Source organism: Mobula birostris, chromosome 9 (assembly GCF_030028105.1).
Source record: "Mobula birostris isolate sMobBir1 chromosome 9, sMobBir1.hap1, whole genome shotgun sequence".
Classification (NCBI taxonomy): Eukaryota; Metazoa; Chordata; class Chondrichthyes; order Myliobatiformes; family Myliobatidae; genus Mobula; species Mobula birostris.
In genome coordinates, this window is record NC_092378.1 from 36,974,453 (window position 1) to 36,999,461 (window position 25,009).

Here is a 25,009-nt window from a genome sequence, read left to right on the forward strand (position 1 = left end):
GCACCTCAAGCCTGCTCTGCCGCTTAGTAAGATATGGCTGATCTGATGTTGAACACAGTACTTTCTAATGGGCTGCTTTCACATGCTTATTGGAGGATTATGTTGCCATATGACATCCTTAGACTTTAAGTGTCTGACAACCTCTGGCTTTCATGTATCCAGCGACTCCACAGTTTCCTGTCATAGAGAATTCCAAAGCTTCATTACCCTCTGAGAAAAGAGATTCTTTTTCACTTCCACCTTAAATAGATGACCCCTTCTGAGACTGCCCTTTATCTCCAGATACCCTACTAGAGAAAACATTCTTCCAGCACCCACCCTGTCTATTCCCTTTAGAATCTTGTGTTCCAAATAGATCACTACCCACTCTTCTAAACTCTGAGTATACGTTTCATCGGATCAACTCTATGTCAATCCCTTCATCCTGGGAATCAGCCTTATGAATGTTCTCTTCATATTCTCCAGTGCAGGTCTATTCTTCCCTAAATCTAGAGACCAAATAAAAGAGATCTAATGATGTTGCATCAAAACTTCCCTACTTTCATACTGCATACTGGTTTTAATAAAGGCCAATGTTCCACTTACCTTCCTAATTACTTGCTAACTTGTGTTTCATGCATTAGGAACCTAGAACCCTCTGTATCAAAATATTTGCTGTCTCTGCTCTCCCAACCTGGGAATCCAATCCCCACCACTCTTCCTGCTGTGATCCTTGCTCATTTCCCTGCCCATAGCTCCACACCACAACACCAAAGCATCCTCAATGTCCCCAGATGCTTTGCATCATTGGTTTTTCTATGCATATGTCAGACAACCTTTGATCTGGTTACCTGCTGGGTGGGAAACAGATAGCAAATGCTATGGACTCATGGGGACCTCAACATTTTTGGCCCAATTAAGTGGCTTCCACAATTAGTTGAAGTTTTATGGAAATAGTTGAAAAGGTATATTTACAAAAAAGACAAACTACTATTTAACTGAGCAATAAATTGTATATTTAAAAGAAATACAGAAGAAATTAGAACACTATATAAGTGTTACTACAGTACTATAAAACTGAATTAATTCCTATTGATGGGGGAATTCGTCCATTGTATGCTGCCATGTATGGGGTTTAGCACCTCTGATGAAGGGGCTTGTCATGTCCATTTTGGGGCAGCTCACTCACCTTTGGCTCCACCAGACACTCAGCTCTCACCTGTGGCAACAGACTGTGGTGTTCTTTTGATTGACTGTAAATGAACAAAGTCAGAGCTGAACACCTAGTGCAGACGAGGGACTGCCTTCATACAATGCTTTCAACAATTGCATCTTCAAAATCTTCATCTTCATTGTAGCATTAAAAGTAATTGTTGATCCCTTCAAATACTTTGTAGTTCCTAACTTGATGAAGTATTGAAAGCATTTCATTTTCACTCCCAGCCATTTTTGGCATCTCCAAGCCTGAATGCTTAAAATCACAGTGAGCAAAGCAATTCTAAGTTGTCTTACTGCTTATTTCTTGCCAACTATCGGTGACAAGCATCACATCTTTTAGAACACAAACACATGAAAATGATGCTATTTAAAAGCTGTTCACCCTAAGCATGGTGTAGTGTCGAGCACCCAGACGACGTGCATGCGACTGACGCTAGTTAGAAACTGTTCAGCAGCAGTCTCCTGTCCCAATTAAGTGGGAGAGTGTCCCAAATAAACAAAGGGAATCCCAGCTATTTTCTCAGTGATTGTTTTTCCAAATAAGCAGTTGCCCTGATTAACCTATGAGTCAATTAACTGGCATCCTCTGTACTCTGAGGTCCTGCTGTTCATTTCAGCAAGCCCACTGTTCTTGCTTCATTTCCAGTTTCCCAGCACCTGGCACCAGCCATACTCACCCATATCCTTGCAATACAGTATCAGGATCATTGCAAGTGTCTTAATTCTAGTAATATGCAATTAGATCAGTGTCTCTTTACTATTGATACATACAACAGCCGTAAGTTTCATTTTTTAAAATGATTGCTGCTGCAGTTCCAAAATAAAAATTAGAAATCAAGCCTATTTTAGCAAATGTAGCTGATCTGAAAACAATTTGAAGTATCACTTTCTGCTGCCCCTTGTAGTAAAGTGCACATCAATAAAAAAACTGGCAGGAATCAGCTTCAACTTCTCAGTCTAGGAATCAAGATAAAGTAGGTCACTGGTAGGTCATGCGTTAATGATTAACAGTTCTACAAATGCAACCTTTGCAATGACATCAGTGCTCTGTAAGTTGCTGGGAAAGAATGGGAAAAGTTCCAATATTTCACGTCATTAACATCAATGTTTTACAAGTATTATTCTATTAAATATTGTAGCTGAAGATGAAATAGCTTTCAAAAATTTAATGGATTCCTTTAACATGTTTGATTGAAGATTATGGTACTGTATGTTCTCAGGTCTATTCCAGCTAACATGAACCATGTCCTGTTCATTATATTCAAAGTATTTATTCTTGATCCACACCTTCCTCTGAAGCTCCATCGCTTTTCTGTAATGGCCAAAACAAACATTCTAACTACTACTAAATTAAAAGAACTCCAGCCTTGGTTGCTGGATGTACAGTTCAGTGAGCAGCCAAACGTATCACATCATTCTTGGTCAAATATCACATGGATGAGTGCAGTTCTCTACTGTTCTCTGTCAGTGCAAGGCCAAGTAGTATAAATCTCCTCCTGATTCAGTGGTACAGGACTCCTGATACAGCAAGCCTTTAAGTGCTGCTTCACTGGTCAAAGTATAACTTAATTTTATGGAGAATGGTTCTTTTATAACTCAAGTAGATAAATATCAATTGATACTTTCTTCTTTAACACTAGTTATTCTTTTGCTGTTCAATCAATACTAATAATTTCCCAGGTTTAGTTATAAGTAGATTTTGCAAAGAGTACAGATGTTTTATTATATTTCTATTGCATTCACAATTTAGGTGGACTTACAGTAATTTTGCTTACCTTTGAGGTATATTTGGATCAACAGCATCCATACCTGATTTACTTATGCACTGTTACCAATAAGAATATTTCCAGCAAACACCAAATTAAATATTTATGTACCTTGTATAATGATGTTTCAAAAGTCTTTGGAATCTAATGTTATACATTGGCATACTGATTCCACATATTTATATAAAAATATTCTGTAGTTATTATCTCCCTCACATATACTGGAAAATTTCCCAGATGGTCTGTCAGACTTGGTCTTAGGTTTTGGGAATGTAAGTTTGTAACACTTAAGACTGTGAGGCTAAGCACAGCTCCAATGTATATTTAAGTTTGCTAACCACACCACTGTTGTTGGCCTAATCAAAGGTAGTGATGAATTAGTGGAGAGAAAGGAGATTGAAAATCTGGGTGAATAGTGCTACAACAGCCTCTCACTCCATGTCAGCAAGTTCACGGAGCTGATTATTGAATACCAGAAGAGGAAACCATAGGTCCATGAGCCAGTCCTCACTGGGGGATCAGAGGTGGAGAAGGTCAGTAACTTTAAATTACTTGGTATTATCATTTCAGAGGACCTATCCTGACTCCAGCACATAAGTGCCATTACAAGAAAGCATGACAACGTCTCTACTTTCTTAGAAGATTGCATAGACACAGCATGTCACCTAAAACTTTGACAAATTTCTATAGGTGTGCAGAATAGAAACAATTTTTTAGATGACCCCAGATTAATGAAAAGTCAAAGATGGAGATCAATGGTACTAGTTGATTCTGCAGATGACAGAAGCATGGGTGATTGTTTCTGCAGCAGATAAACTGGGACAGAGAGTTGCAGTTTTATGGAGTTGGAAATCGTTGGATTTTTTTTGCTAGAAGAGGCTAATGTCAAAAAGCTCAGCTAAGGCACAAACGTACAGGGAAAGGCTGGTTGTTTTAAAAAGGTTGTCAGGGTAGAGGATGCGATCAGTGATGATAGATCAGACATTGTGACAGGACAAAGGCTACTGGACTACTGGAAAGACGGAAAGATTAAACACTATGTTCTTCCACAAATGGATCTCTCAGAAAACTATTCTATCAGTGACTAAGGCAATGAGTGAGTTGGTATTGGATATAAAGCCATCTGCCATAATACACACAAATATCTCGGCAACACACATAAAAGTTGCTGGTGAATGCAGCAGGCCAGGCAGCATCTATAGGAAGAGGTACAGTCGACATTTTGGGCCGAGACCCTTCGTCAGGACGTGTCGGCCCGAAACGTCGACTGTACCTCTTCCTATAGATGCTGCCTGGCCTGCTGCGTTCACCAGCAATTTTTATGAGTGTTGCTTGAAATTCCAGCATCTGCAGATTTCCTCGTGTTTGCGCAAATGTCTCGGAACTATCTTTTTGAATAATAGTAAACAACAATAGTAAAATAATAAAAGTAAACATTCAAATGAGAAATAAGAGTTGCAAAGTATAGAATGTGTGGATTTTCTCTGGGTGCTCCAGTTTCCTCCCACGGTTCAAAGATGTACCAGATACTAGGTTTATTGGTCACTGTTAATTGTCCCAAGATTAGGCTAGGGTTAATTCCGGGATTGCTGGGCAGCACGGCTCGAAGGGCCGAAAGGGCTTATTCTGAACTGTATCTCAATGATTTTTTAAAAATCCTCGGAATTCTAGTTAGTGGAAGTCCCACACAGATGAACAAAGGGAAATAGTTGTCATATCAAAAAAGATAGAAAACATTTGGAAGGGCTAAAAGCAAGATGTGCACCTGTCACTGAAGCGATCAGTGTGGCTTTGTGTCCTCTTGGTATAGAAAATCCGTAAACCAACTAGTAGAAGCTGAAGTGTACCAGCACAGAAAACATTGGCATACATAGATCTGGGAAATGACAAAGCTTACAAATAATTGGAAAGGGATCTTTGGAAGAATTGTACGTTGCAAGGACAGGGGGATCACGGTGATTTTTTTCTGTGGATTGTGCAATGACAGCAGATGAACAAGAGGTGGACTGGATTGGAACTGAGAAAGACAAGAGGACCCATTCACAATGTTGCTGTAGGGCCAGAAACTATTAGCTCAGTGAAAAGATCTAGGGTATCATGGATACAATTGGTGTGAATGAGGGAGATGGATGAAAAGGTGGAGAATGATTTAAATTCATGGCTATGTTGGGAATGTTAGGCTATTGAGGATAGCAGACTGAGGAATTTAAAGTTCAAAGTAAATTTTATTATAGGAGTACATATTTGTCACCACATACAACCCTGAGATTCTTTTCCAAGCGGGCAAACTCAACAACTCTATAGACTTGTAACTATAAACAGGATCAATGAAAGGTCAAGTAGAGTATAGTAGACAACAGACTGTCCAAGAGCAAATATAAATAAATAGCAATAAATTACGAGAGCTAAAGCAAGAAGGCTAATTCATGATTTCAGGCTCTCACTTTAATTTCAATGACTTTGGAAGACAAAATGTTAAGTGTTTCACTCAGTAGCTTACCTGTATACTCATAAGGAGACCAGTATTTAAATGTTAAGCGACACACACAAAATGCTGGAGGAACTCGGCAGGCCAGGCAGCACCTATGGAAAAAAATGTATTGTCGGCATTTCGGGCCGAAACCCTTCAGTAGGACTTGCGAATTATCTTTTTTCTCTCCAGTCCTGCCAAAGGGTTTCAACTTGAAACGTCAACTGTACTTTTTCCTATAGAAGCTGCCTGGCTTGTTGAGTTCCTCCAGCATTTTGTCTATGTTGCTTGGATTTCTAGCATCTGCAGATTTTCTCATTTATGATTTAAATGTTAATGCTATTTAGAACAGTTGATGATATAAAGGACCCATTATAGCATTTGCACCAGTATATTAAACTTTGTGCTTTTTATTTGACTATGTTTCTCCTACAATTGCATCAGCATCTAGAATAGGAATTCCACTAGAGGTAGATAATTATGGTTGCAGAGGTATATATAGTCTATCCCAAAGACATAATATACCTTTACCGTGAATTGAAATACTTATGGATGTTTCAACTGATTTAACTTAATTCTTGACATCTGTGATTATCTGTATCTAAGTGTGAAAACTAAAAGGGGCCTGTGTATGATGGAGGTTTGCAGCAGGATAGATTCACTACAACTTTGTTCAGGAGCCTTTGGGCTTCATTCTCTGTCCAGGATATTGAATGTATAACAAAGAAACCAGGTTACATTTCAGGCCAATGATCTTTCATCTGATAGTAGGTTATCAACCTATCTACTCTGTCCTGCTGGGTATCTCAGGCATTTTACATTTTTACCTCTGATTTCCAGCATTTGTAATACTTTAGGTTTTTTGGCTGGTGAATGAATATTTAATATCTTGCCATTTTAACACCCATGGCCAACAAATGCACAACATTATCAAACGTGGCAACTCTTAGTTATGTCAAAACTTAAAAAGGTGGAAACAGAGAGAACAAGAAAGCCCGTTTATCCTTAGAAAATGTAAGGAGTAGTGCTTTGGATAGTTGAAGGAAATGTATTTTTGCACAGACTAAGGGGAATACAAGTCAGATCAAATCCATGTGAAAGGTGCTGTTTCATTACTTGCTATTCTGTTCACCAAATCCTGATGACAAAGCAGACTATAATTAACCATTAGAGATACAAAAAACTGCAGATGCTGTAATCCGTAGCAACAAGCAATCTGCAGTAAAAACTCAGTGGGTCAAGCAGCATCTGTGGAGGGGTAAAGGAATTGTTGATGATTTGGGTCTAAGCCCTGCATCAGGACTCAAGGTGGAGGGGAGATCTGCCAGTCATGTGAAACCTAGCTTCCCTCAGCTCCCAATCTAACAATTTTAGTTTTATTAAGGAGGAATGGATTTTGTTAGATTCTATTCGGCTTATTCTGGAGGTGTGGCAGATTTAATTTTCTAATCCTTGGGTTCAAATCCTCCATGAGGTTCTCACTTTCTACTTCAGGTACTTTCTCCAGCTCTATAACCTTCCAAAAGTTCTTCAGTGCTCGCACTCTAGTCTTTTGCACATCCGCTACTCGTCCGTCATTGCTGTCCAGGCCTTCTGCTTATCGGCCCAAGCACTGGATTCTCCCAATCTACCTTCCTCTTTCCTCCCTTTAGACTTTCTTTGAAACTCCCCACTTTGATCAAGTGTTCTATGACCATTCTTCTTTGCTTACAGGCGGATTGCGTCTGTTACAGTGAATCACCTCAGCGACTATTTTCAGCATTAAAGGCACATTATAATTGAAACCTGTTCTTCATTAGCATACTTAGGATAATAACCTTATTACTATCTCAGTATTAATTTGTAAGATTACTCCAGATACATATGATTAACTGTTAAAATCATATCTAAATCCATATTATCAATTCAGCTGCATCATAAACACAGCTGAGTTCTTATATGGCATAAAATATCCCATCTGTCTGCAAGATTAATTCAGATTAAGCTCTACAAATCAGCCAACCAATTTTGTTAATTCTACGTAGTTGAATTCATTATTGATGAACTTGCTATTTTAGCAAAAGTATAACCATATTCTACTCCGGCTAAAGTGGGGTTGACATCTTTTTCTTTGTAAGAGGGTGTTCAGTGAATTTCCTTCTGTCACTGTAATAACTCCAGTACCTTTTCCCTTGTGGCCATGCAAACCTAAATCTGTACTCAAAAATGTAACTTCGATCAGCTGAATAATATCACATTATTGATGGTTGTAATTCTCTGAACTCATTCAGCCTCTTGTTTGGAAATTCATCCCCAGCTGGCTGTACTGACGTGCTTTACAGCAAAGGCAAAAGATAAGATGTTAAAGGCAGAGTACATTGTGATGCTTTCAGCCCTTAAGGGTGATGTGATTATGTATCATGTTTTGGGTTAGCAACTGGATATGAATCTTTAGGTATATCTTACTCAAATGCTTTCGATTCATCTTCTCCCAGGACTCAACATCTGTAACAGAGTTGGAAACATTAGAGTGCATTGTGCTGCTGCTGACAAGGTCTACTGTACACTGCTCACCTTGCCTATGAGGTCATTTCTGTTGTCAGAGGTTGTTATGTACCAGTTTAAAAGGACTCCTGGTATCCACCACGTGTGATGTTCTCGGTCTGTCCAATGGATCCAGTCACAATGAGGAATGGTCATAGACAGCAAACCAGAGAACAAAATGCACTATTTTTAATAACTTCCAAAACTTTTAGGAAATGAAAAATTGAGGTTTAGCATGGGCATGAGTTGTTAAAAGCTGAATATAAAAAATTTAAAAACAAGTTCATTTTGAAATATGTAATAAAATACATGAAATTCATTTTAGTACCAGAATATTACCCGCACTTGTGCCTTAGTCCACCATAAAAAGTACAATTAAGCCTTGAATAACAATAGGTAATATTCTAAAGAGTTCAGAGTGATAGTCATTTTCAAATACCTTTAATCATGTCAGTTTTCTCTAGTTTTTATTGGTGTAGGCATATTAAATCTCTGACTGCAGCTTTGAGATTTGAGCATTAAACTATATACCAAAGTGTGCCGGAGTTCTGAAGATAATTCCAGAGGCATAAAATCTTTATGACACTGCCGCACTACATTTTTATCTCCTATCCTTTGGCACTGCTGATTCAATTTATCTAAATATATATCTGATTCTGATTGGTCTGTTGTCGTCAACAAGGCCAGGGATTGAAGCTGGAATGTAGAATTAGTTAGAATGGCTTTTTGGTTAGCATGAACTCAGTGGCCTGAATGTTCTGCTCTTGGAAGTAAATTTATATAAATTCTTACGCATGTTTGGAAATTATAAAGTTCTTCAATTTCCTCCCATATTCCAAAGACGTACAGTTTAGTAGGTTAATTGGTCAAATGGGTGTAAATAAGCCATATGGGCTCATTGGGCCAGATGGGTCTATTACTGTGTTGTATCTCTAAGTAAAACAACAATAAAGAACAGAGTAACAGGCCCATTAGCCCAACTTGTCAAAGGCTACCAAATTGCCCATAGAAGCTAGTCTCATTTGCCCAGGTTTGGTCCATACCTCTTTAATCTTTTCTGTCGATGTTTCTGTTTAAGTGTTAGTACCCCTGCCCCAACCACTTTCTCTGGCAGCTCATTCCATATAAGGACCAACCTCTAGGTAAAAAAAAATGCTGCCCTTCAAGTTCCTATTAAACCTTTCCCCTCTTATCTTTGTCCTCTCATTCTTGACCCTCCAACCATGCGGAAAAGATTGTGCATTTACCCTATCCGTGCCTCTCATGAGTTTGTCCATCATGTTCATAGTATAATAGTGATAAATAGCAATAGTTTTTGCATTTTTACTACAGCAAAATATGAGCTAGCAGATTTTATACCTTTTGAATTTCTTCTTTATACCTTGTATCTTCTAATCATATACTGGCCATTTGAAGTGATGTAGCTGATGGCAAGGTTCCCTTATTTGAGAACATTCAGAAAGAAAATAGCAAATTTTGTCTATTTCATCCACAATTGTTCACATTGCTTAACCTTTAATAACATTGGTAAGAAGAAAGCCCTTAACTCCAAGTAGTGTCATGGGGATGCTGTCACGTCGGTGTTTTTTTTTAGCAGGCTTTCTTATTTTTATGAGGCCGAGTTGCTAGCTTGATGCTCAACCCAGCACGGATGAAAAGCATGCAAGGGGGCCAGCTGGATTCAAACTCGGGAACCTTCGCTCCGAAGTCCGGCGTTGATGTCACTATGCCACCAGCCGACTAATAGTATTGGTAAAGGTTATGAGAATTTCTGTTTTCCCAAAGTTGTAGATTTCCCAAAGAGAATTGTTGGCCATTCTGGGTACTTATTCATAAATAAAACATTAATCTGCCTTTGGATATTGATCAGCCTTTATTAGAAAGCATTTGCAAATATTTTCTGGAAGTTAGTAATTCTTGATTCTTTCTAGCAGACCCAAGTGTTGACCAGTATGGCTGAAAGTGGTTTTAAACCTATCTTCTGATTAATGTCAATCATTTAGCTTTTAATGATGTGTTTAATTCAAACAATCAATCCGAAAAGCAGAACAGAGAACCTGTATGCTGCTCTTAACACATGATATGAAAAATTGGCATTGGCAACTGACAATGACAAAAAATATCACTGTATTGTATTAGAGTCTTTACCACAAAGATGAGTCAAAGTTGTAGTTGGAACAGACATTGCAAATAAAGATCCCAAGATCCACCAAAATATGAATACTGTTAATAACTCAGCTTCTATAACGATGGCAAACCTTGTCTTGAAAAGGCTTGCCAGTTTTAATCACGTTCAAGTTTAAACCTCCATGTGGTGTTGCATTGTTCTTTGCTAAATTGTCTAATTGCATGGTACAAGAAACCCATGGGGAATAAATCTGGAACTAAGTGCACCTAATAATAGCTTAATCGCTGAATTCCAACCCGGTGGATATCGTTTAATTGCAGACATTGGCTCTCCTGTATATGCAGTTGTAGAAGACTGCACACTCTTCCACTCGCTTCTAGCAATTTCACTGACCAAGTGCCTCAGTGGTCTCCCACAGAATAGTCTTTGTCAGCTATCTTTCACAGTACCCAGATTTCCATGACATTTCCAACCAAATTTAAACAAAGTTCAAATTCTTAGCAGTGCAATCTTCCTGCAATCAAACCTTCATTGTTTCTTTTTTGCCATCTTGAAGCAAAATCCCTACTATTTCAGGTGCTTGAGGTTTTGAAGAAATTAAATTGAAGACAGCTTGTTCAATTTTAAAACACTGTTTTATTCTGTACAACATTGCTCAGAGAACAAAGTGGAGCTGGAAACTGCTTCTGGATCTGTGGCTATTGGCAATGTTCTCTGAGTGACCACTGCTGAGTATAAAATAATCTTAGACAGTTTGTTTCCTGCAATCTGCCTATGGATGGTTGCAATGATAATTTCTCCAGATTTTCTTCCCACAGTTTCAGGGCAAACTGCCTCAGCCCCAGTAACTGGACTTGGGACTACATACTGTATATGTGGAGTTTAAGGGAACATGAGAACATATGTTGGTACTTCAGCTTCTTGAACCTCTTCTACCAATTCAATTAGATCGTAGCTGTTCTGCATCTGTACACTAATTACCATGTCTGGTTCTATATGCTTAATACTCTGTTTTAGTTGTCTCCAAAGATACTGCCTGATCTGTTTGATTTCAGACTTCTGGCAATAGCACTACTTTGCTTTAAAAAATAAACACCTGTTTTGTCTTTTTAAGTGATCTTACTTCAACTAATTTCTGGTGGAAAGACACTTACGTTTCCAGTAATCTGAGAAAAGTACTTCCTGATATCAGCACTAAATAGCCAATTCTACTTTTATGATTGTCATTGTATCCAAAACTCTTCCATTAATGTAAGTAGTTATTCACTCTATCCTATCACATTATTTTATAATCTTGAGCATTTCTAGCCAAATCCTATTATTATTGCCTGTATTCTGGTGAATTCCCATTGTTTCTTATTAGGTGTAGTATCCAGAGCTGGTAGCAATAATCCAAATATGGCCAAAGCAGAGCTTTATTTAACGATGGTTAAAGCCTCTGGTCCCTTTGATTTATAAGGAAACATTCAGCTGGTTCTTCTATTACTTTTTGTATTTGATCAATATTTTTTAATGACAATGTCCTCCATCATTTCTGGCTTCTATTGTAAGTCATGTTTCCCCACATTAAATTTCATCATTTCCAGTTTTGCACATTCACAATCTGAGCTGCTTTTCAATTTTTCTCATTACTTAATGAGATAACTAGCTTACAATCAGCGGCAACTCTGGGTGTACAGTGTATGCTTCCTTTAATGGTGAATGTGTCATACAGTTCCTGAGGAGACCTCACCAGATATTATCGCGCTTTTCTTCAAACCTCCAATTTTAATGGTTGTTTACTTCAGCTGTGGTGGTAGCATGCACATTGTAATTGTGTTAGGTTAATGGAGAAACAAAAAACCATAACCAGGATTTGTAAAGTGCACTCTAATGAATACCAGTGTATGTGAAGCAGTGGCTTTGATGTTCTTACAGATGAACTGACTGCCAACACTAATGAGGAAGGCTGGCATGGGAGTGACAGGTATTTCAGTGGGGTACCAGAGAATGTCAAATGAGAGTAGAACACTCATTGTGCGACTGATGATTTTGAGTTAGAGACGGAAAGCAGAATAGTAATGGCTTAGTGTTTTTTTTAAAGTCCATCACCCCTACTGGGGCATAGACTGCCTACAGCAGATCACCAGTGTCCTCTGTCCTGGCTCAGTCTTTCAAATTGTCCCCAGGTGTAGCCCATGTTGCACCATCTAAGCAAAGGTCCTTCCATTCCCTGGGATGAGGACGTTGAGGCTTTTGTTGGTGTTTCTGTAGCACTGGGTTTTTATGGGATGGTGTTGCTAGGCCTATGCTCAACCCTCCTCCTTTTGCAGATGGGCTGAGGACTCTCCATGGCAGTGTTAAAGCAGCTTAGTGGATAAGCAAAAATTCTTCAAAATAGTATCTTTTATATCCAACTGGCATGATAACACCAATGTTGAACACTAGGTGTCAGACCTTGCCATTATTTGTCTTGTCATGTTGCAGTGGAAATGAATTTGATCAGCACTAGATGGCCTTCAAAGCTTAAATTTTCTCCAGCTGATGGACAACCTGACTGAAAGTAACAATTACACAGTTCTTGGACCTGTTTGAATATTATTATTTTTGGAACCACCCTAATACAGAATTAGAGCAAGATAATACATTTCTCTTTCAGTGAAGCCTTATGCTTATGGTCTCACCCCAGGTCAGCTCTGGGTGTTACGTAAGACTCAGGTTTTGATGGATCCCCTTAAACAACCTGCTCATACTCATAGTGGAGGCTCACAGTAAAAAAATCTAAGCTGGGTCTGTCTTGTGGTTGGGACTATTCTATCACGAGCTGGTGGACTGAGAACTGCAAGGGGGAAAATTCAAGGACGTACAGAGTTCAGAAACTGTGGTAGCTTAAATTGAATAGGTAAAGTTGGGCTCTTAGAAAAGGCAGCAATTGTGGTTTTCCGGTAGTAGGCTGAGAAGAATGATAATGACATTAAGACTTGAGGTTTAGAGATTGAATCTGCATTAAGCATGGGGGAATTCAACATCTTGCAAATGCTTCTGAGGTTATAGATGTGGTGTAATGAACGTATTAACCCCCTATCTTCCCAGCAGACAATTTGAGAAGTTTCCAGGGCTCTGCAATAGTGTGTGAATGACTGTGATTGGGATTCTAACATCCACTGGATGTAGTGGAGGGCTGATTATAATTGACATCAAAACAACAATGTAGGACTTGTGCAGGGTCTCAACCTGAAACGTTGACTTACACCCTTTGCCTCAACAGATACTGCTTGACCTGCTGAATTATCCCAGGTTTTGTTTTGCCTTCAAAAGAAACTTCTATGAGATGCCCAACAAAACCCAGGTACTGTTCCACAGTAAGGTACTCCACAGCTATATTCACAAAGATTGGAAAGATCTATTCTTGGTGATATTACCTCATTGACATTAAACTGAAATGTAAAGATTTGATAAATATTTGCACTAAAATCTTTTGCAGACTTCAGGATCCATATGTCGGTCTTGAAAAGTAAACACCCATATATTGTGTAACAGTTACAGGCAAAAATTGCAAGACAGGAATGTGACCAGAGATTCATATAACTTTGAATATGCCAGTGGCCTAAAGTGTTATCTGTTTCTGCCCCTGCAAATGCCTGATTTGCTATGAATTTCCACTGATTTGTGATGTACATTTAACTGTGGTAATGGTGCACAAATATTTTCAGAAGAGGGCTTCTTTTTCCTTTTCGTTGTTCTGTGTTTTATTTAAAATTTCGTTCTATTACTGATCTTTTTGATACAGTTATTTTTAACTAATCTGACTGCAATCTGTTAAATTAAAGTTGCTCTTCTGATTTCCTCTCAATTTGTGTCCAGCATTTAAACCCTCCTGAATGTTGTTTACTGGATTTTCAGAAGGCTTTGACAAGGTGCCACACATGAGGCTGCTAAACAAGTATTACGGGAAAGATACTTGCCTGGACAGAACATTAGCTGGCTGTTTGAAAGCAAAGAGCGGGAATAAAGGGGTTCTTCTTTAGTTGGTTACAGCTGTTCTGCAGGAGTTGGCATTGGGTTGGCTACTTTTCACTTATATGTTAATGATCTGGATGACTTAATTGGAAGCTTTGTGGCCAAGTTTGTGGATGCTACAAAGAAGAGGCAGGTATTGTTGAGGAAAAACAGAATCTGAAGAGCTTGGACAGATTGGGATAATGGGCAGAGAGTTGGAAGATGGAATACAGTGTAGATTCCCTAGAAGTTAATTTGCAAATTGAGTCGTAAGGAAGGCAAATCCAATGTTAGCATTTATTTTGATAGCACTAGAATTTAAAAAAATAAGGAAGTAATGCTAAAGTCTTATAAGACATTAGTTGATCAGATTTGGAGTATTGTGAGGAGCTTTGGGCCCCGTATCTAAGAAAGGGTGTACTGGCATTGGAGAAGATCTAGAGGAGGATTACAAGACTGATCCCAGGAGTGAAAAGGCTAACGTTTGATGACAGGAGCATTTGATGACTCTGGGCCTGTACTCACTGGAGTTTAGAGCTCTGAGGAGAGATCTAATTGAAATTTATCGAATGTTGAAAGTGGATGTGAATAGGATGTTTCTAATAGTGAAAGTCTAGTACCAGAATAGGAAGTCTAGTAGAACAGAGATCAAATGGAATTACTTAGCCAGAGGATGATTAATCTGTGGAATTCATTGCCATAGATAGCTGTGGTGGTCAAGTTCTTGGGTATATTTAAATTGAAGGTTAATAGGTTCTTGATTATAAGACCTTAAGACCATTGGATATAGGAGCAGAATAAGGTCATTTGGCCCATCAAATCTGCTCCATCATTTAATCACAGCTGATCCACTTCTCTCTCAGCCTCAATCACCTGCCTTACCCCCACCCCATATTTTTTCATGCCCTGACCAATCAGGAACCTATCAACCTCTGACTTAAATATACCCAATGACTTGGCCTCCACAGCCACATGTGGCAATGAATGCTACAGAGTCACCACTCTTTGGATAAAGAAATTCATCCTCATCCCCATTTTGAATGGACATCCCTCTTTTCTGAGGCTGGGTCCTTGGGTCTTCAATTCCCTCACTTTAGAAAACAACCTCTCCACATCCATTCTATCGAAGCCTTTCAACATTCAGTAAGTTTTAATGAAATCCCCATTTCTTCTGAATTCCAGTGAGAACAGGCCCAGAGCTATCAAATGCTCCTCATGATAAGTTTTTCAATCCCAGAATCATTTTTGTGAACCTCGTTTTAACTCTCTCCAATGTCAGCACATCCTTTCTTAGATAAGGAACACAAAACTGTTCACAATACTCCAAATGAGGCCTCACCAGCCCCTTATAAATCTTCAAAATTACATCCTTACGTTTATTTTCTAGTCCTCTCAAAATTAATGCCAAATTTGCATTTGCCTTCCTCACCATCAACTCAACCCACAAGTTAATGTTTACGGAATCCTGCATGTGGACTCCCAAGTCCCTTTACACCTCAGATTTTTGAATTTTCTCTCTATTTAGAAAATAGTCTACACTTTTATTTCTTCTACCACAGTGCATGTCCATGCACTTCCAGACACTGCATTCCATCTCCCACTTCTTTGCTCTTTCTCCTAAACTATTTAAGTCCTTCTGTGACCTCTCTGTTTCTTCAACACTGTCTGTCCCTCCACCTATCTTCGTATTGTCTGCAAACTTGGCCACAAAGCCATCAATTCCATCATCCAAATCATTGACCTATAACGTAAAAATAAGTGGTCCCAACACAGTTAGTCCCCTGTGGAACACCACTAGTCACCGGCTGCCAACCAGAAAAGGCTCCCTTTGTTTCCATTCTTTGCTTCCTGCCAGTGCTCTGTCTTTGCTAGTATCTTTCCTGTAATACAATGGACTCTTGTTAGACATCCTCATGTGTGGCACCTTGTCAAAGTCCTTCTGAAAATCCAAATACACAACATCAACTGATTCTTGTTAACTTCTTCAAAGAATTCCACAGATTTGTTGGGTAAGATTGTGTCATCCTGCCTTTAGGATACTTTTATGTCTTTGGGATGTATCTGTTCTTCACTTTCCGAACTGCTTCCAGAAACTCCAGCCATTGCTGCTCTGCCATCGTCCCTGCTAGTGACCCCTTGAATCCATTTTGGTCTGCTCATCTCTCATGCCTTCACTCCACTGTGATACTGATACATCTGACTTTAGCTTCTCCATCTAAATTGCAGGGTGAATTCTATCATATTATGATCACTACCTTCTAAGGGTTCTTTTCCCTTAAGCTTCCTGATCAATTCCGGTTCATTGCACAACACCCAATACAGAATATCACTTAGTAGGCTTAACCATGAGCCGTTCTAAAAAGCCATCTTGTAGGCGTTCTCCAAATTCCCCCTCTTGGGATTCAGCACCAACCTGATTTTCCCAATCTACCTGCATATAGAAATCTCCCATGATTATCGTAGTATTGCCCTTTTGACGTGCATTTTCTATCTCCCATTCTAATTTGTAGCCCACATCTTTGTTACTATTCGTAAGTCTATACATAACTCTCATCCAGGTCTTTTTACCCTTGCAGTTACTTAGCTCTACCCACAATGATTTTACACCTTTCACCTCTTTCTAAAGAATTGATTTCACTTTTTACTGACAAAGCCATGCCTCACCCCCCCCCCCACCCTGTCTACCTGCCTGTCCTTTTGATACAATGTGCATCCTTGGACATAAAGCTCCCAGCTATAATCTTCTTCCGGCTACAATTCAGTGATGCCCACATTATTATACATGCCATCTATCTTATTCCTTATACTGCGTGCAGTCAAGTATAACACCATCAGTCCTGTATTTATCACCCTTTTTGATTTTGTCCCCCTTTTTACTTTGCAACTCATCCTGTTGACTGCAGTTTTGTTGTCATCAGCTTCTCCTTGCTGGCAGTCTCAATACACAGTGTCTCTGCTTGTATACAAACTGTGCCATCCTCAGCCCTATCACCCCAGTTCCCATCCCCCTGCCAAGTGAGTTTAAACCCTTCTGAACAGCTTTAGCGAACCTGACTGCAAGGATATTTTTTCCCCTTGGGTTCGGGTGTAACCCGTCCCTTTTGTACAGGTTTTTACCTTCCCCGGAAGAGATCCCAATGATCCAAAAATCTGATCCTCTGCTCCCTGCACCAGTTCCTAGGCCATACATTTATCTGCCAAATGCACCTTTTCTCACCCTCACTGGCACATGGTACAGGCAACAATCTGGAGATTACTACCCTGGAGGTCCTGTTTTTCAGATTTCTACCCTGCTCCCTAAAATCTCTTTTTCAGGACCTCCTTACCTTTCATTTCTATGTCATTGGTGCCAATATGTACCAAGACTTCTGGCTGCTCAGCCTCCTCCATTAGCATGCCATGGACCTAATCTGAGGCGTCCTTGGCCTTGGCACCTGGGAGGCAACATACTATCCGGGTGTCCCTATCGCGTCCACAGAATAAGGGTGTCAAAGGTTATGGGGAGAAAGCAAGGGAATGTGGTTGAGAGGAATATTAAATCAGCTGAGATTGAATGGCAGAGCAGACTCAATGGGCCAAATGGCCTACTTCTAATCCTACTGTATGTCTTATGGTCGTAAGGAATGGACCATCCTATCAATTTGTTCCAATCTCTGCATCACTCCAAAGGTATTAGCTGCTGGTTTTCCCAGAGTAGTAGCTGGTACAGTTTTGTTGGCCTGAAATGGGTTTCTCCATCTCCCCTTCTGAAAGGCAATCTTCATTCTCCTTTCATCTCGTGCCCTTCATTCTTGCACTCCTTTTGAATTATTGCTGTCAATCTTCTACAATATGCATAGCTGCTTCTTGCCTGTCAAAACATTTGCTAACTTATATAATAAGTGATTGCACATAAACTGAATTAAGTAATATCCTGTTCTGAAATTCAACTCATTGATGGTAAGACCATCTAACCAGTAATTTCATCATGTCACTTATCTCTATGATAATGAGAGTGGCAAGGCCCTGATGCAAGACAGGCAAGCATGTTTTATGGGTTCGAGAACAGTCTGAATTAGTTAAATAAATGAGAGCGGGTTGACTTTGTACAGATTGATGACTTTGTTTCATTAGCTAGATAACAGTTCTTTATCTATAGGGATTACGCAGAGCACGTAGATTTGCAAACCTCATTTGTTATATTAGGCCTGTGTAAAATGCAGCTCTGAAATATCAGCAGTTTCCTCTAGTTAAACATAGGGAGGTCAAAAGCAATTCGGAAATTAGATGTGAATATCTGTTGCCCATTTTTAAGATTTGGTGCTCAGGCTTTCTAAAAGTTACTTTGATACAAGTCCAGATTTAAAATGGGTATGGATCAGGATCCAAGGAAGGCAAGAAATGCATGTATAAAAATGTAAATTCTTGATTCATTTATCAACCATTCATATAAATGAGCTACAACATGATGAAGAACTTGCAGTCAAGTATTTTGTGAAATACAAAGGGGTAGAAAATACAGTGTAACTCCACGCTGTTTCAAAATAGTTTCAATGCAAATGTTATCATGACTTATTAGTTGAAAGGTCTGCTTGCATTTTGGAGCCTTCAAATCATTATAATGGCAGGATTCTCACACCTGCAACCTGGGTATTGGGGTAAGTTTTCCAGGTTGAGCTATGCTCGAGTGTGATGATCTGTATAAAAATGATCAAGGTGCTTTGGTTAAATGTAAATCAGGCACAAAACTTGATTTTCCAGCTTTCTGGGTTGCATTACTAGGATTGTTTCTGATTGCATGTGTATCTAGATGCAGCAGACTCAAACCAAGTACACATGAACTTATGGATAAGGGCCCTTGACTTTTAGTAAGATGGTGATTGAACTAACCTCAAACAAGTATTCTTATCTACTTATGACAAGCTTTCACTTCTTTGCATATCATGCATTTAATTGGGATTCACCAAACTTTACCTCATAGACCAAAATTGGTAGATATCAGCCAATTTAAAATAATTGAACATTAGAAATATGGTATTTCCTGTACTACTAAATATTGAAAGTATGTCTTGACCTGTGATTAAACCATGCTGCTGGACTGTGTTGATACAGTACACTGCTGTTTTGCCCAACCATAATTTATTTTTCACTAATAGCACCTTGTTTACGACTGTAGATATTTGTTTTGTGATGAAGCAGGACACATCATAGCAGCACTCAAGAGAAATATTTGTAGTAATTTCAAAACTTTGAAGAATTTTGATGGAGTGAGAAATTATTAGCAACATCAGGAAAGCTGGTAACCAGAGTATCAGATTAAGGTAAAAATTTATTCAGAGACTTGCAAAAAATGTTTGGGCTAAATATTTGGTAGTGTAATGCTAATACAGTACCAGCAACCCAGGTTCAGTTCCCGCCGCTGCTTGTAAGGAGTTTTTACGTTTTGCCCATGACTGCATGAGTTTCACCCAGGTGCTCCGGTTTCCTCCCATGTTCCAAAGACGTACAGGTTATTAAGTTAATTAGTCAGATAGACATCCCTTTAATAAAACAGAGATGAGGAGAAATTTCTTTAGGCGAGGTTTGGTGAATCTGTGGAATTGATTACCACAGATGGCTGTGGAGGCAAAGTCATTGGGTATATTTAAAGTGGAGGCCAATAGGTTCTTGATTAGTAAGAGAGTCAAAGATTACAGGAAGAAGAGAGGATAGTAGGGTTGAGAGGAATAATAAATCAGCCATGATGGAATGGTGGAGCAGGCTTGAAGGGCCAAAGAGCCTGATTCAGCTCTTAAATCTTACTGTCTTGTCTCTGATCATGTCTAGGTCCTCAATAGATTCATCCTTCAGACACGTGGTGGATGCGAAGGGTAGTCTAAGATTTTGTGCAGCTTGTATTAATTCCTTAATTTTTCATTGAAGTACTATACACTTTACTATATGGTTAGAACATTTCAGTAATGCTTTAACAATAGATGGTCTTTCAACTAACACACTGCTTGCTCATATGATCACATTTTCCAGGCAATCCATCAGTATTCGCCAAATTAAAATCAACAAAACATATATTAAGTGGGAGAAGTTACTGAAAATTCTCAGTGTTTAATTAACACCTTCTCTGTCATACTGGTACATTAATTTATTCCAGTTCCCTTGGGCTTAGGGGAGAAATGTTGTGACTGCTCATTATCTGTATCTTTTGTATTTCCACCCGTTAGGCAGTTCAGCACCAGCACATGGTGTAAAAATTAGGAAAAGGTCTTTTTAGAGATGAAATTAAGGAACAGTTCTTCACGTAAAGTATGGTAAGTTTTGAAATACTCGGTAAATATGTAGTAAAAAAAAAACAGGTCAGTTGTTAACCTCTCAATTACTATGTGTAAATTATAAATTGTATGCCTGGTGTTTGGGTAGATTTGAATGTCTTGATCTTGTCAAATTCAACTGTGAGGCCATGGGGCCTTTTATTACTTGTTATTTTTATACTGTACAAGAACCAGTGCAGGAAATGCTGTGCCTATATTAAGATAACCCCTAATGGAAAACTGCACTTAATACTCTGAAGAATGATCACTTAAATAAATGGCAAAGTAGCAGTTGCCCACAGAAATGTACATTCTAATATAAACCACATCTGAGAGGATAAACACTGACATAACATCAGCAAATTAGTATAGTGATCAGTGCAGGCATTTTTAAATAAAAATTCATCATGAACTGTAACAATCCTAAACAAGCTTTCATTCTAGCTTGATGAAACATAAATAATGCAGGTGGATTCTCATTGCAACTTCATAATATATATATTTCTTAAACAATGTATAAATCAACTAGGCAATTCTTAAATGGATGCCATTAAGCTTTACTGTTCATTAATCTTCACCAGTCGTATTGTGGCATTTTATCAATTTTGTAGAACAGTTTACAATTGTAAATAGATGTCAGTCACATAACAGAGTACATTCATAGTAAGGAAAGCAGATGCACCACAGACCCCAGTATTTTAATACATAAATAGTGTAACCTGTCATGTAAACTAATGTTTTTGTTAAGTGTCTGTTGACTAGCTTCTACCACATCTATTTATTGCAATATAATTTTACAGTACAGGGTGCATGATAGGTTATGTATCTTTAATGCAGTAAAACAAAATAACAAACAATAAAAAACATGAATCACAACATCCAAGTGTACACCTGTACAATCTGGGCTCAACAGTGACGTCAATATTCCGTGGCTAGTTTCAGTTTTGTGAATTCCAACCAGTCAGCAGTTGAAGCATATAAATTTGTTTCTGGTTTGAACTCCCGCCTGCACTGAGTTGATTAAAGTTATGGTGAGGTTACTATTATCGGACTTGGCAGCTTGAGATTCTGACTGCCGTCTATTCATGGTAAAGATATTGAAGGATAGATCTCAATTGTTTAAAATAAATCAGTTGTCTGAGGTGCTTGATACTTCAAGCAACACACTCACAGGGGGTAGCACAAAAGAGATGACCATTGAATAAAACTGTTGATACAAACATGAATACACTGCTTTAGAGATGTCCTTTTATGAACAAAAGTAATGACGAAGCTTGACTCATCACAACTTTGAATACAGAACCTTCACAGAAGGATGAGATGATAAATTGCTTCATCTGTGAAGAAGGTAAACATCGCCCTATGCAGAATCCACAGAATTAACTATTGTTTTAATATCTGCTTATTTGTCATTGATTCAAATAGTACAGAACCTGGTCTTTTGGCCCACTGTATCAAATACTTACTTGTATTAATTGTATTTACCAGTATTTGGTCTGTAGCTGACTGTGCATTGATAATTCTAGTGCTTGGCCATATATTTCCTAAATGTTGTGAGAGTACCTGCCTCCACCACTTTCTCAGGCAGACTTGCAGGTTGCATCCACCCTCATCAGATTCCCTCTAAACCAGCTAGTTCTCGTTATCATTTGTATCATCTATCCAAATGTATGCTTCTCATAATTTTGTATATCTTGCCAGATTCTGCCTTGACCTCCTTTGCTGAAAGGAAGACAAACCCAGGCTATCTTCGAAAATTATATTTTTCATGCTTAAACATTTTCCTCTGCACCCTCTCCAGAACAGTCATGACTATTCTGTAGTGTTCCAACCAGAATGACACAATAATATTCCAGCAGTGGCCTAACCAATGGTTTATATAGTTCTCTATATTCTATGCTCAACTAATAATGGCAAGGATATCTTGTGCATTTTTTACTATCTTGCATAAATGCACTACGCCATCAGGAATCTTTGGACTTGTACACAAAATCCTCTTTGTTCCCCAGTAATTCCCAGGCCCCGACTATTCCTGGTCCATTTCCTATCCTTATTTGACCCCTCTCCAAGATGCATCAGCTCATTAAATTTCATTGCCATTGCCTGCCCAATTTACCAGCTGACATTGTCATTCTGAAGCCTATTGTGTCTCCTCCTCACTATCAACAGCATCAATTTTTGTATCATTCTGTAAACATAATTATATTTCCTGCATTCACATCTATACATGTAACAAACACTAAAAGTCCAAGCACTGACTCTTATATCACTGGCCAAAGGGTTTCTATCACAAAAACAGCTTTCCACCATCACCCTTTGTCACGTTGGAATTTTCCAACTTTAACCTTGACCAGCTTTTAGATCACAGAGTATCACAGCACAGTACAGGACCCAGGACCCTGTGGCTCACCACTTTTCTATCATCCATAAAAAAACTCAATTAAATTTAGCAGACAGGATCTTCCACCAACAAATGCATGTGAACTATCCTTAATCAATCTCAGCCTTTCTCAGAGTAAATTAATCCCTACCACTGACTTTGGCCTGTAATTATTTGGCTTATCCCTGCTGCCCTTAAATAAATACAGATTCTATTTTGACTGTGTTTTCAGGTATTCTGCTTTGCATTAGGTATTATAGTAGTAAGGCATCAATTTCATTGTCTGAGCTGACCCAGATTAAAATCTTTTGAAAAGTACTTTAGAGAAAATTTTTGTGTCAAGATTCACCCTCTTTCTTTACTTATTTTTATGTTACACTTAAATGACAAATGCATTCTCATGTGGGCACTGACATAAAATGTCATGCATTCCATCAGGTTAACTGAAAAGAAATATCTGCATGTGTCAACAAAATACATTTGCTCTGGTTACTGAATGGCTAGTTGAGTTTTGGAGCACTTACTTGGAATTCTCCATATGAAATTTTTGTTATGCCCCATTCTCAGGTAACTAAATAGAAATGTTGATGTTCTCCCAAGTTGCCTTAAGTTTCAGTTCAATAGATTTTATTACAATCTCAAATATTATTCATTTCAGTAGATATAAATTGTATGTGTGTAAGGCTATGCTTAAACGTATTAAGTAAATCAAGGGGAATTTAAACATTTACAAGTCTTAGATCTGATGACTCTGTGAACTGATTGAAAGATGTGTGTATTTTTGGTTGTTTACAATAGGTAAATGAAGATGATTCATGAATGCTCTTTATTCAATGCATGTCGAGACTAGTTAATGTCATCTGGCTTTCTAAATCAAAGGGTAAGCTTGATGTACTGCTCAATATTTCTATTCATACTGTGGACTTGAAAAATAATCGCACTGAGTCCTAATTTCTTTAAAAATACATTAAAATAATCTCTTTCTGGCACTTGGAGCTAACGTATATTTCAATTCTGCCATCAGCTGGAATTGCAGCAAGGTGCAAATCTAGTGCGATTATTAACTGAGAATAAACTCAACTCTGTTAGAGTTGTACTACACAAATGCACCTGCGATCCTCATTGATTAGCTTGTCTTCACTGCAAAGACACAGATGAATGAGACAGGGAGAAAGCAATACATTTTAAAATGAGGCCTTTGTCTCCCGTCTTTGCACAGTTTGGAGATGACGATGATGTTCTGTGTATGCATAACAGCACAGTGCCTCAGGCTCAAACAAATTTGTTGCTGGCATACGTATCACCAATCTTAACAATAGATTCTAGGAGTCATATTTCAAATTCAGATCAGCTATCGTTAAGTTCTTTTTCTTCAGTTTAATTAATTGAAAAATGTTTGCTCATTAAGTAACTTGCAGTGCAACAGCTTAATTGCAGTTGTGGGTTCTTTGTTTCTTGCACTATGATGTTACTGGCTTTGACATTCTTAATGTCACACCACACTTTGTCTGCTCATCTCTCTGTTGTACGTTGGTGACTCTGAACACCTATGACCAAAGTCAAGAAAAATCCCCTCTGATTCCAAAATGTTGTCCACTCCACTTTCCGGACTGGATGATGTTGCTGGTATCATTGAAGGGCTATTTGACAATTTAAAGGCATTATCCTGGGCATTTCTTGGATTCTCAATGTGGTACACAGCCTGCTGTTGGCTGATTATGGGTTCGCTCAAAGTCTTGCACTGGAGAAGTTCACTTATGGCTGTCATACTGGTCCGCTCCTCTCCTGGAGATTGATTTCTCGTTGCTGTGCTGGTCTTAATGGACATGGAATCTAAAGTGGGGGTTGTAACACAGGGATTTAAGTAGCCTTCAGACTCATTGCAGGTGGTCATTTCTGAAACAGAGTGCCTTCTGATGCTACTGCCATTTACCAGGCTTCCTTCGCTTTCATACTCTGCGACAGGTGTTAGCATAGGGTTGTTGTAGCTCTTGGAACGCACCACTGGGTTCTTGGTCAAAAGCTCATTTGATTTGGAACAACGTGGCAAGAACTTCTTTTCTGTTAAAGAAAAACACGTAATTGTTTCACGTGACAGAAGAGAACAGTCAATAGTGTCAGCGGTACTCTGGATTAAGTTTTCCCGCTGGTCTAAACACTGAAGCATGAGTTTTAAACTTGGTTCCCGTTGCATGCACAATAACAGTGAGATGAGTTGAAGTGTAACGTGGCGGCAACATTGAAAAGGGTATTAAAACACTTGGGCACTTTGGTATCTATCAA

General features: G+C 38.7%; 1 protein-coding gene and 1 long non-coding RNA gene across 6 annotated transcripts in view; one reads left to right on the plus strand and one right to left on the minus strand.

Annotated features, from left to right (window-relative positions):
* LOC140202682 (uncharacterized) overlaps positions 1 to 25,009 on the plus strand; it is a 71,289-nt gene that overhangs the window by 31,474 nt on the left and 14,806 nt on the right. For both annotated transcript variants that reach the window (XR_011887161.1, XR_011887162.1), the window contains exons 4-6: positions 13,332 to 13,412; positions 20,260 to 20,346; positions 23,525 to 23,606. This is a non-coding gene — a long non-coding RNA (uncharacterized lncRNA). The remainder of the gene's footprint in view (positions 1 to 13,331; positions 13,413 to 20,259; positions 20,347 to 23,524; positions 23,607 to 25,009) is intronic.
* Positions 20,928 to 25,009, minus strand: part of LOC140202680 (proline-rich protein 5-like) — a 134,836-nt gene continuing 130,754 nt past the window's right edge. For all 4 annotated transcript variants that reach the window (XM_072267834.1, XM_072267832.1, XM_072267833.1 and 1 more), the window contains one exon: positions 20,928 to 24,787. In XM_072267834.1, the coding sequence (XP_072123935.1) occupies positions 24,219 to 24,787 (569 nt within the window). In that variant the 3' untranslated portion in view covers positions 20,928 to 24,218. The remainder of the gene's footprint in view (positions 24,788 to 25,009) is intronic.